Source organism: Sciurus vulgaris (genome assembly GCF_902686455.1).
Source record: "Sciurus vulgaris genome assembly, chromosome: 1".
NCBI classification, from domain to species: Eukaryota; Metazoa; Chordata; class Mammalia; order Rodentia; family Sciuridae; genus Sciurus; species Sciurus vulgaris.
Genome location: NC_136461.1, coordinates 81769592 through 81786614, shown reverse-complemented (window position 1 = coordinate 81786614; position 17023 = coordinate 81769592). Strand labels below are relative to the sequence as shown.

At 44.9% G+C, this 17023-nt stretch overlaps 1 protein-coding gene across 1 annotated transcript in view; it reads left to right on the top strand.

The window, feature by feature from the left end:
* The window catches only part of ABCA4 (ATP binding cassette subfamily A member 4), a 139280-nt gene that overhangs the window by 70551 nt on the left and 51706 nt on the right, over positions 1 to 17023 (top strand). Inside the window, 10 exon segments of the mRNA XM_079152574.1 lie at positions 1799 to 1864; positions 4409 to 4498; positions 6170 to 6344; positions 8226 to 8357; positions 9299 to 9438; positions 9933 to 10070; positions 11445 to 11638; positions 13047 to 13131; positions 15907 to 16112; positions 16396 to 16444. Coding sequence (XP_079008700.1) covers positions 1799 to 1864; positions 4409 to 4498; positions 6170 to 6344; positions 8226 to 8357; positions 9299 to 9438; positions 9933 to 10070; positions 11445 to 11638; positions 13047 to 13131; positions 15907 to 16112; positions 16396 to 16444 — 1275 coding nt within the window.

Genomic DNA, 17023 nt, shown 5'->3' with positions numbered 1-17023 from the left:
TATTAGATGAGGACCCACCCTACTCCAGTGTGACCTCATCCAATTTAACTGAACACATCTGTAATAACCCTCTTTCCAAATGAGGTCACTTTCTGAGATAACTGGGGTTGGAATTTGGTGTCTTTCTTTTCAACACTGCTCTGACACCAAATGTGTTTTTTTTCAGACACCAACCAATTCTCTGACACCAAGCATTCAACCCAATTCTAACAGTATCCAGAATTAGCATAGATGCCACAGGCTCAGTTCACAAGAGTTTTCTCCTTCCAGACATCAGCTGCAAAGGCAATGCCAGGCTACCCATCCTTTGCCACGGTGTTCTAATTTCAATGACAACTTTATAGAGAATTCAACTCAAGAAGAGCCAATAGCAGGATGCACCACAGCAGTGGTGGTGAAATTTCCATGGCTTCTCTGGGCTCAGTACCCTCCTGGCATCAAAATGTGTTTGCCAACCTATTTGCTCTCCAAGTACTGATGAAGGGTTCTTATAACCAACTCTCCAGAGCTCTTTCTCCCCACAAGTTGAAATTGGGGCTAAAAGTTCCTATCTTCACAAATTTGGTCTTTCTTGATGACCAGTTTCCATCCTGCCCCACCCTGAGTCACCTCCTTAGTAATAACTCAGGTGCAGGGAAAAAGGGGCTCCGTGAATAACAAAAGACACTCCTATCACTCAGGAAATATCAAGAGTTTTAGGAGCCCTAAACCCTGCACAGGAATTAGGGACTAAGACCAAATATATTACATACAATACCAATGACCCCAATTTGTCTTTTTGGAGAAGGACAGAGTTCAACCCATGGTAGTGACCTGAGCAAGGCCTTTGAGCTTGCTCAGTTTGTTTCTTGTATCTCCTGTGCCATTAGGAGATTTAACAAGTGAAAATTAGTTGGATTGAACTTGAAATTGTGCACAATTCAAGGGCTTGGTTTTAGCCAAGCTGAAGCTTTCATTTTGTCAACAGCTACTTACTAAGCAGCATCTTTGTATGAGGCCCAGTAGGGCCAGGTTCTGAGAATTAAGGGGTGGAAAAGATAGACCCAGGCCTGCCTTGAGGAATTTATAGTCCAGTGGGGGAAAGTCATGCCCCATGACAACTATTTAAAAAACAAGGACAGTGTTCTTAGAAAACCAATACTTTGTAGGGAGCAAAAGTTGCAACAAGAACTGGACTAGAAATTTGGGAATCTTTTCCTTGAACCCCAGCTGGATGCAGTAGAATGAGGGCCTAAAACAGTGATATTTGAACCAGATTGCCTGGGTTGGAATTCCTGCATTTTTACTTAATTACCTGTGACCTGGGACAGATGGTTCAAACTCAGAGAGCCTTAGTTTCTGTATCCACAAAAACAATAGTACTACTTAAGTCTTAGGGTTGTTTTTGAGCATTAAATTATTTAACACATAGAAAGTGCTTATAGCAAGGCCTGACGCAGAGAAAATATCCAACAAATGTTAGTGATTATCATCATTATTGCTATCTGGTAACTGCTGAAAAGGGACATGATTTAATTCTTTAATAAAATGATTTCTTGGAAAACTGTTATTAGCCAAGATCATCAGTATTAGTGTTGCTGGTAACACCCAAAGAACATGACCTTTTGGATTACAACATGTTGGAAAGAGTAATCTTTCTGGTAGTCTGCGGATAGCTATCTAATGGCTTGGGAACTATAAGTATCTGTAGTTATAAGTTGGGGTGCAGACTGATACACTCTAGATCTTACAGAACTGTGGTAGAGTGAGATAGCAGTTGGCTTAGGTTTCTTCTCTTTATTTGCTTTTCAATTTCCAGGGCATCATGGAACCCCACTTCCTTGGTACTTCCTACTACAGGAGTCTTATTGGCTTGGTGGTGAAGGTGAGCTGTTTAAAAATTAAAACAAATAAACCTTAATGGTTGACACTAGCTCCTGGGACTAATGCGGGATGTGTGTGTGTGGGGGGGGGGGGGGTGGTTTGTCAAAGTGACCCTTTTTGTCAAGGGTGAGATTCCTGCTAAGCCAGCTCTGCCACCCAGCACCTCCTGGCAACACAGCCTCTCTGAGTCCATCTTTGTGTCACTGGGCCAGTGATTAAGAATTGGCAAACAAGCTTGTTCCAGTGGATTAAATGCCCTAGTAAAAGACGGCCACACCATTTCAGGGTTCAAATAACTTTTCCAACTTAACAGCTTAAAGCAGAGGTCCAGGGAATCATGGAGGGACCCTGCATTTGTCCTTTCTGCCTCCCTCCTGCTTTCTAATTCCTCTCCACATTTCCAAAATATAAATTAAGTCATTCTTCTAAGTTGAGAACTCATCTAAGGCAGAGGCATAGCTGTCAATCCCAAGGTGAACACTCCCAGGCTCTCCTGGTGTTGATCTTTCTTACCGTTGGGGAAGAAAGCTAAAAGGGCATTTGCCCATGATGTACCTGAGTCTAAATTTACCTTTAATCCTGAACAAAACAGGAGGCCTGGAGAAAGTTCTAGAAGTGGAGAAAAATACAGTCTTTTTTGTAAGTTCTGAGAAGGCAGAGAAATTCTACAGTCTCCCTAGAGCTGGGAGCTTCTGGAAGCAAAGGAAATACTTTCCAATCTTTGCTCACCTACCTGTCCTTCACTTTATTGGGTGTAGATCAGGATTTGTCCTTGAAGCACTAAGATTGATATTTGCCTTCTCTAGGGAATTAGTCTAGGGACTTTAAATGGCCTGGGTAAGTTTTTTGGTGTTTTTTTCTTTCTTTCTTTTTCTTTTTTTTTTTTTTCCTCTTTCCAATGGTCCAAACTTTGACAGCCTAGCATCTTCCCAGTATATTGTTTTATGTATTTTGTCTATTAACTTTTACATTTCTACTACAATAAAGTTATCATCCCATAATAAATGGAAATTTTCAACACAGAAGTGTGTTCCTGAAATATACTTAGTGTCCATGAATATCAGGACTTGTTTTTTTTTTTTTTTTTCTTCCCTCTCTGTCTCTATAATCCCTCTTAGGAAAAATATCTGATGATAAATATGTTTCTTCAAAAGTGAATCACATACATTTTTGCTGACAGAAGTCAAATATTTTTTTGTTGTCTCACAGGCGAGACTGAATTAGATCTCTAACACTGTCTAAAATCAAAAAACAGCTGAGTTTCTCCACCTCACCCCTTCCTTTCACAACTGAAGAAATAGAGCCCAGGAGACATCAGTATCCTGCACAAATCCCCACTGGTCCCTAGGGACAAAATCTGGAGCTTGAATGCATTTCCTGGGGAGGAGCTCACTTCAGTGACTCAACTATTTGGAAGGATATTTCCCCTTGCTATTTTATTACCCATTAGTACAGAATAATGTCTAGTAAAGTGACCAAATGAGAAGGGAGTTACAGAGAATCCATTGAAAAGTCCTCCAGGAAGCAGAGGTACAAGTACTGAAGGGAGGTACAAGTACTGCCAAGGCCTTGCCTACCCCTCCGCTGCACATCCTGTGAATCTACAGAGAGGGCGTGCCAGGGCCCTGGTGGCTGCTGCATTTAAAAAACTTGTACTGCTCATGCATTTGCACTTGAGGCCAGGGTCCTGAGCTGCTGGCAGCAGCGGCTTCCTCCGGCTCCTGCTTCCTCTCAAGTTGGCCAGCCTTTCTGCTTGTCTTCCCCTTCCAGGATGTCCTGACGTCCTTTGAGAACAAATGCCAAATTTACAAAAAGAAAGAAAGTGTGTGTGTGTGTGTGTGTGTGTGTGTGTGTGTGTGTGTGGTTGTATATACCATACTTCACAATTTGTCCAGCTCTACACCCCCACCAGACTCTGCCTGACATTAATCCCAAGACACTTGGATGCCCTTATGGTGGATTTCTCAGGGGAGCTGTTTCTCAAAGTCTAATTTAAGCTGGCTGCCCATCATGTCACCTTGAATGGACTTTTACCAGATATTCATCATGACATCAACATGTTTTGGATTGTAATGAAAACAACCAGTGGTTGAGGGCTAAAGACAATTAACCCAGTCCAAATTCAATCCTGGGTGTTTTGGGTTTTGTTTTAAATCTGCTTCTGGCATTGTGGGCCCTCCCTGGCATAATAAAAGGATGAGGCAGGGCCATGGTGGAGCCCTTGCCTTGCATGCTGGAGGCCCCAGCACCACAGAAAAAGCAAAAGCAAGAGAATGAGATGAAACTCTAATTCTAAAATTCCAATTCAGAACTCCCCCTGGACTTGGCAAAGATTGCACCTTGGGGCTTGAACTCTTCAGCAGGACAGAGCAGGAAGCCTGCAGGGGCTGGTCTCATGGGGACACTGGTTGGGCCTTTCGGGGGAACTGTTGTTCCTTATGGTTGTGGGAAACTCATTTGCTCCCCCTATATCTACCCTCCCTTTCTGCCCCTGCTGATTCTAAGCTCTCACTGGAAGAGTAACATTGGCTTCTGGTTGGTGCAGGGTGTTCAACCAGAGAAGAGAGGGCCCTGGAAAAGACTGAACCCCTAACAGAGGAAATGGAGGATCCAGACCATCCAGGAGGAAAGAATGGTAAAACCCCAATAAAGAGTAGAAGAAGGGAAAGGCTGTGAACCCTGGAAAGGCCAGAGCAAAACAGCTCAGGATGGGTGAAAGGAAGCCCAGGAAGCCGGCTCCCTCTGTTGACTAGCATTGAACCTCGTGTCCAGTTGCACGTGTGGGGAATGAATGGCTCAGCCCAGACATTAACACATATTTCCTGGAGAAAGCAAATCCCGAGTATGTAGTGTGTTTGTGCCCTTGTTAGGCAGATCCCAAGTGAGTTGCACAAATGTGCTGACTTCCGAGGATTTAGCAAGAACAATGACTTGGGTCACTGGGACTTAAAGCGGATATGAGCTATAAGGAAAGACAAAAATAAATGCTTCTGTATGCAGGGGAAAGAGTCTAGCGGAGCTGACTGCACTTCAGTCATGATTTACAAATCTAGCCCATTCATTCAAACCATCAAAAGCCTTTCCTGACAGTGGAAGTTACCTAATCGTTTCTGGACTAAAGGGCCAGGTTCACAAGTCTGTGTCCCTGGCTCTTGCTGCTCTATCTTCCCTCTTGAGTCAGTTCTGTGTTTCTCCTAAGGGTTTTCAACCCTAAGCATGTACATTTCTCTGGAGATGTTAGAGCTCTGGGCTTAGAGGGGAATACAGCCTCTGACTTGGCCTGACATGGCTAGAGAAGATCCAGCCTCCAACACACCCCAGATGCCATTTCATGAAGCTAAAGTCAGAAACCAGCAACTCCCCCAAAACAGGGTTAGTTTGCAGACAACAGTGCCTCTGGAAGACCCTCATCCCAGAGTGGTATTACAAGGCTGAGACTGGAGGCTGGGGAGACTGGTTCTATCTCAGCTGCAGGTGAGGCCGGGAGGCACAGACAGAAGAAGCAATGGGAATTTTTTTTTTTTTTTTTGCAAGGAGCAAAGTTTAGACCTACAATATTCAGACAACCACTGAACTGTGCTTATAAAGTAAACTGAAGAAGGATGAGGGTAGGGGGCAGGGACAAGGGGAGAGCATGATGGGTCTGCATTGGACAATGCTGAGGAAGAGTGGCCTATCCTGGAGTTCCAAGGAGCAAGAAGTCAACTGTAGTCAAAGTAGACTCAAAGTTTCAAGCCAGGAATGGACATGGGGCAGTCTGAAGGAAACTGTGGTTTGGAGAAGAGTATGAGGAGTCTGAGCTGCTACCAGAAATCCACAAAGAATCCCACAGACTATTGGAAACAAGAGTCTGGGACTAAAGATGGAGCTTAGGGCTAACTGTATGCCTAGACAGTGGGTGCTCTAAAATGAGCATGGGCTCTGGGATCAAATCCCAGCTGTGCCACTTGTGAGCCCTGTGACCTTGATAGGATACTTGATGTCTGTCTGTCTTGGGTTTCCTCACCTATAGAAATGAACCTAGCAATATCTACGCAGCGATCTGTTTTAGTGTGAAATGGACTAATTCATGGAAAGCACTTGAAACAGTGCCTGGCACATAGTAAGTGCAAAATAAATGTTCAGTACTATTATCCCATTGTTATTCTGGTCTTCCTTACAAAGATCATAGCTGAAGCCAGGGCAGGGCTAGGAGCAGGGCAGGGAAACTATACTCAGCAGATGGTGGTCTAAAGAAAGAACCATGAGAAGCGTATATGTTAAGGCATTATGTTTATATCATGTTTGTTTGTTTGTTTCCCTCAAGACTCCTTCTTTGAACGTGAGCTTCCAGGACTGGTTCCTGGGGTGTGTGTGAAGAATCTGATAAAGGTCTTTGAGCCTGGTAGCCGGCCAGCTGTGGACCGTCTGAACATTACCTTCTATGAGAACCAGATCACTGCCTTCCTAGGTCACAATGGAGCAGGCAAAACCACCACCTTGTGAGTCTTCTGGCAGAGGCTGGATTGTCACGCCACCCTGCCATTTCCTGGTTTCATTCTTCCCTGTTAGCTGCTATCTACTCTTTCTCACTGAGTATTACTGACAAAATTCACTTTCTACTTGTGGCCCTGAGAATTTGTAAAGCACATTGCAATAGTCAAAACTCACTCACATTTTTTTTTCTTTAAATTTGATCTTCATAAGAAGAGGGAGGCGGAGTAAGTTTAGTGTTTGCTTTGTGTGCCAGGGAATTGGGACATTCTAAGAGTTTAGGTGACTTTCCTGAAGCCACTGAGTTTAATAGTTATGTGGGAACATGAGCCAGGTCCTCCTGCCACAAATGGCCTCTTGCTTCTAAAGCCTTGAGTCCTCTCCCCGATCCCCAGCCTCTCCAGCATCCCTATCATCCATGGTAGTGATAGTGTTATGGCCATCACCATCCCATGCCCTGGGTGTGTAGAGCGATGCTTATTTTTAAGGATCATTCCTTTTCCTACCGATTATTAGGTAGGTTTCAACATCAGCGTTGGGCCCCTGATGAAAGCTGGTCACACTTCTGGAGAAAGTACGAAGGATGCAGTCTCTACATGGACTTTGGGGTAGCAGCCTGGCAACTGAAGGCCAAGTTCAGGGAAGATGCAGGGCAGTGGGGACCTCACACTTCTCTAAGGGGCCCAAGCGCCATTTGCCAAGGAGAATACGAAGCCAAGCTTTCCTATGCAGACTTCTCAGGGGACAAGAGCCCATGCGATATGCAGTCTTAAGTCCTTGGCTTCTTGCACAGCCCCAGGAAGGAACAGCAAGTGTACACCCTAGGCAGGAATGTGCTCTTGGGCGGTTCAGTGTGAATGGAATGTGGGGCTGGTGCCATTATATTTGGTTCTGTTTCCCTCTAGTGGTTGAAGAACAGAGATTCCAGCTTCTAAGTACAAGTTCAGATAGCCTGAGATTTTATCAGAACTCAGGGACAGAGCTGGGTGTGGCAGCTGTAGATCATCTGATTTCTCTCCTTTATTAACTAATATGGTCAGAGAGCTGGACATTTCATTCAGGCGGGACCCCAGGACTTCTCACAGGCCAAACCGTTACTTCATCAACTGCAGAAACACAGCTTCCCCTGGGGTTGAAACACAATGTTTAGTAATAATGTTTTTGAGTTTTACTTAATGCTGGTGCTGTGCTAAATGCATCAGTTGTATTAACTCTAATGCACGTTACCACCCAGCACGTGGAGGACATTAGTTCCCATTTTATAAAAAAAAAAAAAAAAAAAGTTCAACATCGCTATTGGACTTTTTGTGTTTGGGATCCAAAGATGGTATTATTGGTGGTGATCTGGCTTCAGTCAATTGATCAACAGATACACAGTGAATGTCTAGATGTGCCAGCTTCTCAGCCTCATTAAAGCCTTACCTGGCCTTGTAATGGTGACACCTAGCTTTTCAATATCAGTGACTGCTTGCCCAGAATGCAGAGCAGCAAGTCGTGCACCAAAAACCTTTTATTGAGCTCCTCTGGCACGAGGGACTGTGAGGAATGAATTGGAGGTGCGGGAGCACAAGGCTCTGCCTGCAAGTAAATGTTCTGAGGCTGAGAATCTGGGAAGTTCACTGGTGCTTGCCAGGGAGCCCTAGGAGCTAAGGAGAAGCAGATGACCACATTTGCCTCCCTTCTCTGCTCCTCTGCATTAGGCCCTTGATGTACACACTGGTGCTAAAACCTGTATGGGAAACAGTTGGGCCCCACTGCTAATAATGGGCCATGTTCAGAGACACGAGCGGGAGTGACTGTGAGAGTCCTCACCAGCACTGCTGTGGGGCTGCCCTCCGATGCAGGTTCCCAGTGACCATTTCTTCTGCCACTGCTCCTGCATTCTGCAGGTCCATCTTGACAGGCCTGTTGCCGCCAACATCAGGGACTGTGCTCATTGGAGGAAAGGACATTGAAACCAGCCTGGATGCCATCCGGCAGAGCCTTGGCATGTGTCCACAGCACAACATCCTGTTCCACCAGTAAGTAAAACAGGAGTGAGGGGCCTCCATCTGCCATCCTGACCCCTGCCCCAGCACTCCTGTTCTCTAGAGTCTAGCTCAGGGTGTCTGGTCTGGGCACAGGAGGTGAGGCTCTTAGTTAGTGTTCCCCTTGTTCAAGGTCCTTGTCTTGGCTTCCAGTGAGAATTGTCCCTCTGAACATGGGACTTTGCCTCTGGTGCTCGGAGTTGAGGTTTCCCCCCTCAGAAGAGTGACACCCTTTTCCTTCTGACAGTAGCCAGTCCCTGGGCCCCTTGCTTAGCCCCGAGGTGCTTCCCACGAGGGACAAAAGAGAGGAGAAACTTGTTCCTTTTTCCCTTCTAAACCAGGGCACTAAGGATTGACTTTCAGTTTCTTTTCTTTTTCTATTTTTTTAAATTAAAATATCTTTTATCTTTTATCTAAAAATCTATGTATAATCATGCCAAAGGAAGGGAGGGAGGAAGGAAGAAAAGATAGCTAAACAAATAGAAGAAAAGTCACCAGTAATTTCACCACCCAGAGACAACCACTGTTAACACCTTGGTATATAGTTTTTCAAAACTTTTTCTTATGTACATATAGATGATATACAGATGTTTTTTAAAATTATAAAGAAGAACAAAACTATGCATATAATTTTGCATTCTGACATTTTTAAAAAATGTGATTGCTGAATATCTTTTCATGTCATTACATACTCCTTTATAAAATAACTTGCAATGTTCACATACTATTCCATTATATGAATGAACTATTAAGCCATATTCTCTTATTAGATACTTACGCCAGATCTGGTGTGTGTTTTGCATTTGCATTAGAAACAATACCACAAAGAACATCTTGACTGCTACAATTTTGTGCTCATCTTTAATTATTTCTGTAAAATAAGTTACTATAAGTGAACTGCTGAGCCCTTTGCTTTTCTTGTCCTGTCCTGGTAGCCTCACAGTGTCTGAGCACATCCTGTTCTATGCCCAGCTGAAAGGCAAGTCCTGGGAGGAGGCCCAGCTGGGGATGGAAGCCATGTTAGAGGACACAGGCCTCCACCACAAGAGGAACGAAGAAGCACAGGATCTTTCAGGTGCTTGGTATTGGAAGGCAACAGGGCCACACGTATGGCAAATCCATTGCTTCCCAGTGCATGTATGAGGCCAGGGCCTGGGAACTGGAGGGATGGGGGTGGTGCTTATAACAGGAGAGCACCTAAGAGTTGGAACACTTCTAGGAGGCTTCTTGAGACTCTAAGCTCAGCTGCCCTTGGATCATACCACGTCGAATTTCTGTCTTGCAGCAGCTTGGGCTTTATTTGTTCTGATGTTTATATGTTTGAACTAAAGTGAGAGAACAGCAGTCTTCCAATGATCATGTCCTGGGAGACAAGGGTCATCTTTTCTGCATTTACAAGGCCTCACCTCAACATCAGTAGAGTTTTGAACTCTATATATACATCTCAGGAGGCAGCATCAAACCATGCCAGATTTAAGGTGCCCCCTTATGCCACCAGCCCTGGGCTTTTCTCTTCAAAAGAATTTATCCTCCCTGTGACCCTCACCCCCCATCCTCCTGGGCCTCCAGGTGGCATGCAGAGGAAACTGTCTGTTGCAATTGCCTTCGTGGGAGATGCCAAGGTGGTCATCCTGGATGAGCCCACTTCTGGGGTGGACCCCTACTCCAGACGCTGCATCTGGGACCTGCTCCTGAAGTATCGCTCAGGTAACGGCCACTGCTCTGTGCCCCGTGCTCCCACCAGGGCTTTCCCTGTGGACCCGCTCTCTCACACCCGCGTTTGGCAACTGAGTACACTAACAGCCATAACCACACTCAGGTGGGGCTTTATTTGTGAATCAAAGTTTGAGTTAAAACCTCCTGAGACTTTTACATAAATGAAAATGGAGTCACTGGTAGCAGCCTACTTCCCAAAATATTCTAGAAAGCTCTCTCAACCTGTAGCCCTTCTGTCTGGAACATTGGGTGCAGCTCTAAATGAAATTCCCATCTGGCTGAGGAGACTCCTACAAACAAAAGGAAGCTCTCTAGCTGTCAGATGGTCACTTGGGACAGGTGTGAGGGCAACGTGCTGGGTGTTGGGTGCTGCAGAGGGAAATGTCTCAGAATGGGACCTTTCACCTGTCCCGGGACATTTCACCTGTCCCGGCACCTTCCAAAGGGCTCAGATTCAGAAGAGAGAACAGGCAGGGCTCAGAGTGCCTATTAAATTGACAGTGTGGCCAGGCACTGTAGTGTATGCCTGTAATCCCGGTGGCTCCGGAGGCTGAGGCAGGAGGATCCTGAGTTCAAAACCAGCCTCAACTACTTAGTGAGGACCTAAGCAACTCAGCAACACCTGGTCTCTAAATATAATACAACAAAGGGCTGGGGATATGGCTCAGTGGTTAAGTGAGGTTTTTTTAGTTTGTTTGTTTGTTTGTTTGCTGGGTTTTTAAAATTTATTTATTTTTTGTCTTTACAGTCTGCATTTTGATTCATTGTACACAAATGGGGTACAACTTTTCATTTCTATGGTTGTACACAATATAGATTCATACCATTCATGTAATCATAAACATACATAGGGTAATACTGTCTGTCTACACTCCTAGGTTTGATCCTTGGTATGCAAAAGTAAATAAATAAATAAATAAATACATACAGCGTGTTTCAACCCTGTGTGAACTCCAGATTTCCGATTTCCCCTCCATTTGCATTGTATTTCCCCAAGCCATCCTAAAATCCTCATTACTATTTTACTTTAATGACATCTCCAATTAGTAAAAGTGTGTTTGCGTGTGTTCTTTATAAGTGCAGAGTTTAATGAACCAGAGAATGTACACATGGAACTTAGTAGATGCTGACAGTAACGAATGTGTCCCACACGTGGTGATTTATTTGAATCAGGCCCTATGCCCGATGAAGAGATAATGTATGTGACAATGCTCTATGGTGTGCGGGACGCTACAACATGTTAGTTGCTGGCATTATTATCCTAATGTCCTAGAGGAATTAGCACCTGTTTTTATCTGTTATCTCCCAGTTTTCATCCTGACCAAGGCCTGTCTGGTGACTCCCCCTGCCCCGACCCCACTGCAGGCAGAACCATCATCATGTCCACTCACCACATGGACGAGGCAGACCTCCTTGGCGACCGCATCGCCATCATCTCCCAGGGAAGGCTTTACTGCTCAGGCACGCCACTCTTCCTGAAGAACTGCTTCGGCACAGGCTTCTACTTGACCTTAGTTCGCAAGATGAAAAACATCCAGAGCCAAAGAAGTGGCTGTGAGGTACGCGTCTGCCGGGGAAGGAGCCCGTCATGGATGAGAGGGAGCACGCGACATGGGGCGGCCACCCCAGACATTTCTACCCACTTAAGCTCTAGCTATCAGAATCAGCTTTCTTGTTTCTGAAACATTTGCAGGAGATTTTGACAAATATGTCCTGAACGCTCCTACAGAGTTGCATCACCCAAAATGAAACAACTAGTTTTAAACAACCTGAAGCGATTACATACCAATATCCCAGCCTATGGATATGTGGTTTGTTGCAACATAGAAGCTTCTTATCCTGCAAAGTTGAATTAGTTAGGGACTGGGGATGTGGTCAGTGGTACAGCACTTGCCAAATATGTGTAAGGCTATAGGTTTAATCCCTGGTACTGTATCCCACCCCCAAAGAAGAGTCGTTGTTTAAAGCTTCCTTTTTTAATTCCAAAAATTCACATTCCTAACTAAGCCTGAATTCCAGTAATAAATGAAAGCTAAGGAAGGCTTCCTTGGGAACTGTAACCTAAAAATGATGAAGCAAGTTGGGCACAGTGGCCCTTGCATGTAATCCCAGTGGCTTTAATCTCAGGAGGCTGAGGCAGGAGGATCGCAAGTTCAAAGCCAGCCTCAGTAACTTGATGAGGCCCTGAGCAACTTAGGGAGACCCTGTCTTAAAACAAAAAATAAAAAAAGGACTGGGTATGTGGCTCAAGTGGTTGAGCACTCTTGGGTTCAATTCCTAGTGCCAAAAATAAATAAATAAAATGACGAACCAAAAAAAATACTAACTAGCAGAGACCGCTCAGTATGTCAGGAGACCTTGATGCAGGTCTGGGCTGGGAAGTATACAGACTGTCATCCTGGGCAATTACTTAATTCCTTGCTGTTATTTTTCCCCAGAAGGAAAATGTAACTAATGATCTGTGCTTCTGCTCTTAGAGATGCAGTGGAGATATATGAGATAATTTACTATGAATGTGCTCTGGGTTCCTTGAGAATAAGCATTGCTCACATTCAAATTGTCACAAGCATTATATTGTAGGATTATTTATGCCTCTAGTTAAAGTGTCTGCCTGCTGTGGATTTTCCCATCCTGGGTAGATTTCCACAGCCCAGTACACATCCCTGGGAAGGGGGAACAGAATGTGGGCAGAACCTGTAGCTGTCACTTGATTAATGATAAGCCAAAGAGATCCTTTGAGGTTCTGCTTCTCCCTGTGACTCACACACTCTCCAGGATAAAATCAAGTGGCTACACCCTCAAAATGCTCTGATGATTTAGTAGATTACACAGTGAAGAAAAAAATGTGTTGACTGCTGTTGGTGGTGAGAAACAAACCAAGCAGGTGGTGACAGCAGTTGGCATCAGGGAGATGCTATCATTGAAGTGATGTGTATCTTGTCAGTCATTTCTGTCCATCTATTGTAGGGCACCTGCAGCTGCGCATCTAAGGGTTTCTCTGTCAGATGTCCAACCAGTGTTGATGAGATAACTCCAGAACAAGTCTTGGATGGTAAGGGCTGGGGAAGGCTGTGTATCTCTGTTCTAGTCTAGTGACCATCACCTGGCATTGCTGGGTGTGTCCTGCCGTGATGTTCTAGAATGGGAGCAAAGAGACCATACTTGTGGCGGGGATGGGAAGCAGGGAACGGGGATGGAAGTGGGCGAGGTCATGCAATTGTTCATCTTTGTATTTTTTAGCTTCTTTCTCCTCTTTCCTCCATCCTCCATGGAATTTAAAAGTTATGCACTAAAGGGCCCTCTCTTTTTAATGAAGAATCCCGTGTGTTCATTCTGTGCCCTTACCCGTATGAAGCCTCCATTCCTGGGGTCTTCCTACCCTGGCTCCAGGGAACTTTCCTCCCTGTCTGGAGAGATCCTCCTGTAAAGGTGCACCTCAGTGCCCTCTGGCGGAACCATGCTGACCCACAGCCCTGACAGTGAACCTTAAGAGATTGCCTGTGTGGATGGTCTGCCTGATGCCGCATACTCCTGTTATATCCTAACTCTCCCTTAGCTTCCCAATTCTCCAGAGATTCTCCCTTTAATTAGGGCACATTTAAGCTCTCAGAGACACTCCCCCACCCTAGAGATTCAGTGGAAGCCATCCCTGTATACACAATCCCTCATCTCCTAGGATTGAGCTCCAGATCTAAATTCCAGAGAACTTGTAACACTCTTTCCATTCTTCCCTGATGCTCATCTTCCGCGCCTCCCTTTGCAAATGAAAGACCACACACCTTATAATCCTAAGTAGAAGCAAAATTAAATTTAAGTACTATCCCAGATTAATGAAGTTTCCTATTTAGCACAATTTTTTTTCTAAACCTAAAGAATTTACTAAGTGAAATCTGATGAAACAAGAAAGCCAGACAATATTTATGTACTATACTTACAACTTGAGGGGAAATACCCAGAGTTCCATTGCTAATATTCACTCCCCACGCTCTGCACTGACAGAGCCTGTGGTGAACAGAAAACATCTGTTTAGGGTGACGTCACTTGCCTCCTGCCTAGCCTGCCTTGCTGTGGGTCTCCCAGCTTTCTGAAGATTCCTCCTGGAAATCCTGGTCAATAATTTGATTTTTTTAAAATTAATACTGATATTTTTAGTCACTGTGGCCCCCCAAAATCAAGTTGGAAACGGGGCCTGTTTGGCTGGGCTAATGTGTTTATTACTTTATTTCCAGGTAAAGGCTTTCTTTGACTAGGATAGGGATGCTGTGAATGGTGGGAAGTGTGGTAAGAAGTTGTGCCCCAAATAAGGGAGGGAAGATCCTTTCAATCCCCAGCTAGCTGCTTGGATGGCTTTCCACCCCCACACCCTCACATACCACGCACACATATTCATGGCTCACGGAACTCCCTGCCAGAGCTGAGAGCATTACTGACTGGCAGGGCCACTTTTAAAAGACTGGCACACTGGCACACATCTAAGACATGGTTCCTGGGAATCCAGTGACTTCAGGTTCCATTTCTTTCCTAAGAGAACAATGAAAGTGACCCCACAGAGCCACTAGGCAGAGCTGCTTCCTCATGTAAGAATTCCCCAGCCTCTATCTGAAATCACCCCAGAACCAGAGACAACCAAGTGTGATTTGCAAGTTCAAAATAAAAGGAGCCTTCTAATCCAGCTAGGCAGAAACATTAATGTTCCTCCCATATGGAATTTAATGTTCCTCCATATGGGTCTTTTTAAAACAAAGAAAGAAAAGAATCCACTGGTGACCCTGAGTTTCTAAGAGAACTGCTTTCTAAAGAGTCATTTTCTGAGTTGCCACAATCCCTTTTCCTTTGACCTGCCTTTCAAGATAATGTGCTGGGGAACAGTCTCTTCAGGTACAGGCTTTGAAGTTACTTAAACTTAGTTTTTAATTTTAAAGTAACACATGCTCGTGCATAAAATTCAATTCCAACTGTGCAAGGGTGTCAAGTAAATACTGAAAAACTGACATTTGCTCACAGTCCCTGCTACACGTCCCACACCCCACCCCAACCCACCCCAGCCTCTCTCCATGGCTTCTCAGCTTCCTGAAATTCCTGAGAGCTGGGTGTTAAGTTTTGTTTTGTTTGAAGAGGCAGGCACAGTTCTAAGGGAAATGATGCAGCCCCCCAAGAATTTAGACCAGGCATGGGTGTATAATTTAGGAAGGGAACTTCTCATTCAACTTGGTCACCTGTGTCCAGGCATGGAACAGCTTGCTTGTACCAGCAGGAAAATGAAAGCAACTCTCACTTAACTCTTAAGTTTTCAGTGAATGAGAATGGGCAACAACAATGACAAAGAGCTTTCTTCCCTGAATGATGTCCTGATTTGTGATAGTAGCTAACACTCCTGGCAGGGGGCGGGGGCTTTGCCACTCTGAGCGCTTTGTGTGTATTAACTCACCCAGTCCTCACAACAACAAAGAGGATACTGTTATTTCCCCCTTTTCACAGATGAGGAAATTAGGATAGGACCTCTCCAGTATAACACAGCTTGAGGTGACAGACATGATAGGACAAAGGAAGAAACCAGCACAGGAACATTGCATGACCTCCCAGAGGTTGCATGGCTAGTCAGTGAGGAGCATGCTCACTTCCGGCTCCTTCCACCTCTCAGTGGTCATTGTGGGCCAACTAGCTAAAAACAGACTTGATGAGTGTCAGTCCTCTGAAAGAGTCATTGCTGAGTGAACAAATGCCCCTTCCTCAAGTGGGAGGTGGAAGAAAATGGAATACCTCACAGTCTCACAAACTTCTGGGTTCTGGAGAATAGAGTTGGCTTCAATCTTTTTTCTTGTGCTAGGGGATGTGAACGAGTTGATGGATGTGGTTTGCCACCATGTTCCAGAGGCAAAGCTGGTGGAATGCATTGGTCAAGAACTCATCTTCCTACTTCCAAATAAGAATTTCAAGCAGAGAGCATATGCCAGCCTTTTCAGGGAGTTGGAGGAGACACTGGCCGACCTGGGGCTCAGCAGTTTTGGCATTTCTGACACTCCCCTGGAAGAGGTAACACAGAGATTCCAGCTGGCTTCTCCCCACCCGAGCATGGCAACTGTCTTCATTTTTGGCCTACTTCCTCCTGCTTCTGTTCACATGCATACATACTTTACGTAGTTGTGGTCACTGTATGCTTGCATTTTACATTTATAGGAGATTATGTTCTAAGATCAAGAGCCATAATACATTTTCTTCCTATGATGAAGCAATGCCTGACAAAATGGAGTCTGGTTGGGTTTTTCTGAGAGTGGGAATGCCTAAACCAAATTCTTTGTCTTTTATTCCTTGACAGATTTTTCTGAAGGTTACAGAAGATTCTGATTCAGGACCCCTGTTTGCTGGTATGGTATTGGGGTGTGTGGCTTGTCATCCACCTCCCTCACACCCAGACTCTGTCTTAAAAGTCTGAAGGAGAAGTCACAAAACAGTCACACAAGCAAATTCCCCTCCATGGTGTTTGACCCCCAAATAACAGGCATTGTGTATTCTTGGTGCCTTGGAATAACAAAGGAATGAGAAACTGAATTAGGCATGAGTAGGAACATTCCAGATGAATCAGAGTTCCCCTAGAGGTCAGATTGGTAGCTTTCTCCCCAAACTTATCCTACATCCTCAGTGTCTTGTTCCTGCCATGTCACTGTTCTCATCTCTCTTCTCTACCAGATCTCTGATCCATTCTTGTCTGCACGAGTGACAGCTAGCAGAGTCCTTAGAGATAATGGTGGCAGGTAGTACAATCCAGATGCCAGCTAGATTCTCCTGGTTCCTTGGAGATCAAGATAAAATCATTGTGAACCCTCACTTGGTGGCCTATGGACTTTGAAAATGTGGGGACCAGAATTCCTGTGGATTCTGGAATACCTTTCCGCACATGTCATCCTGGAACCCTTCCATGACTTCTACCCAAACCCCATGGCCAC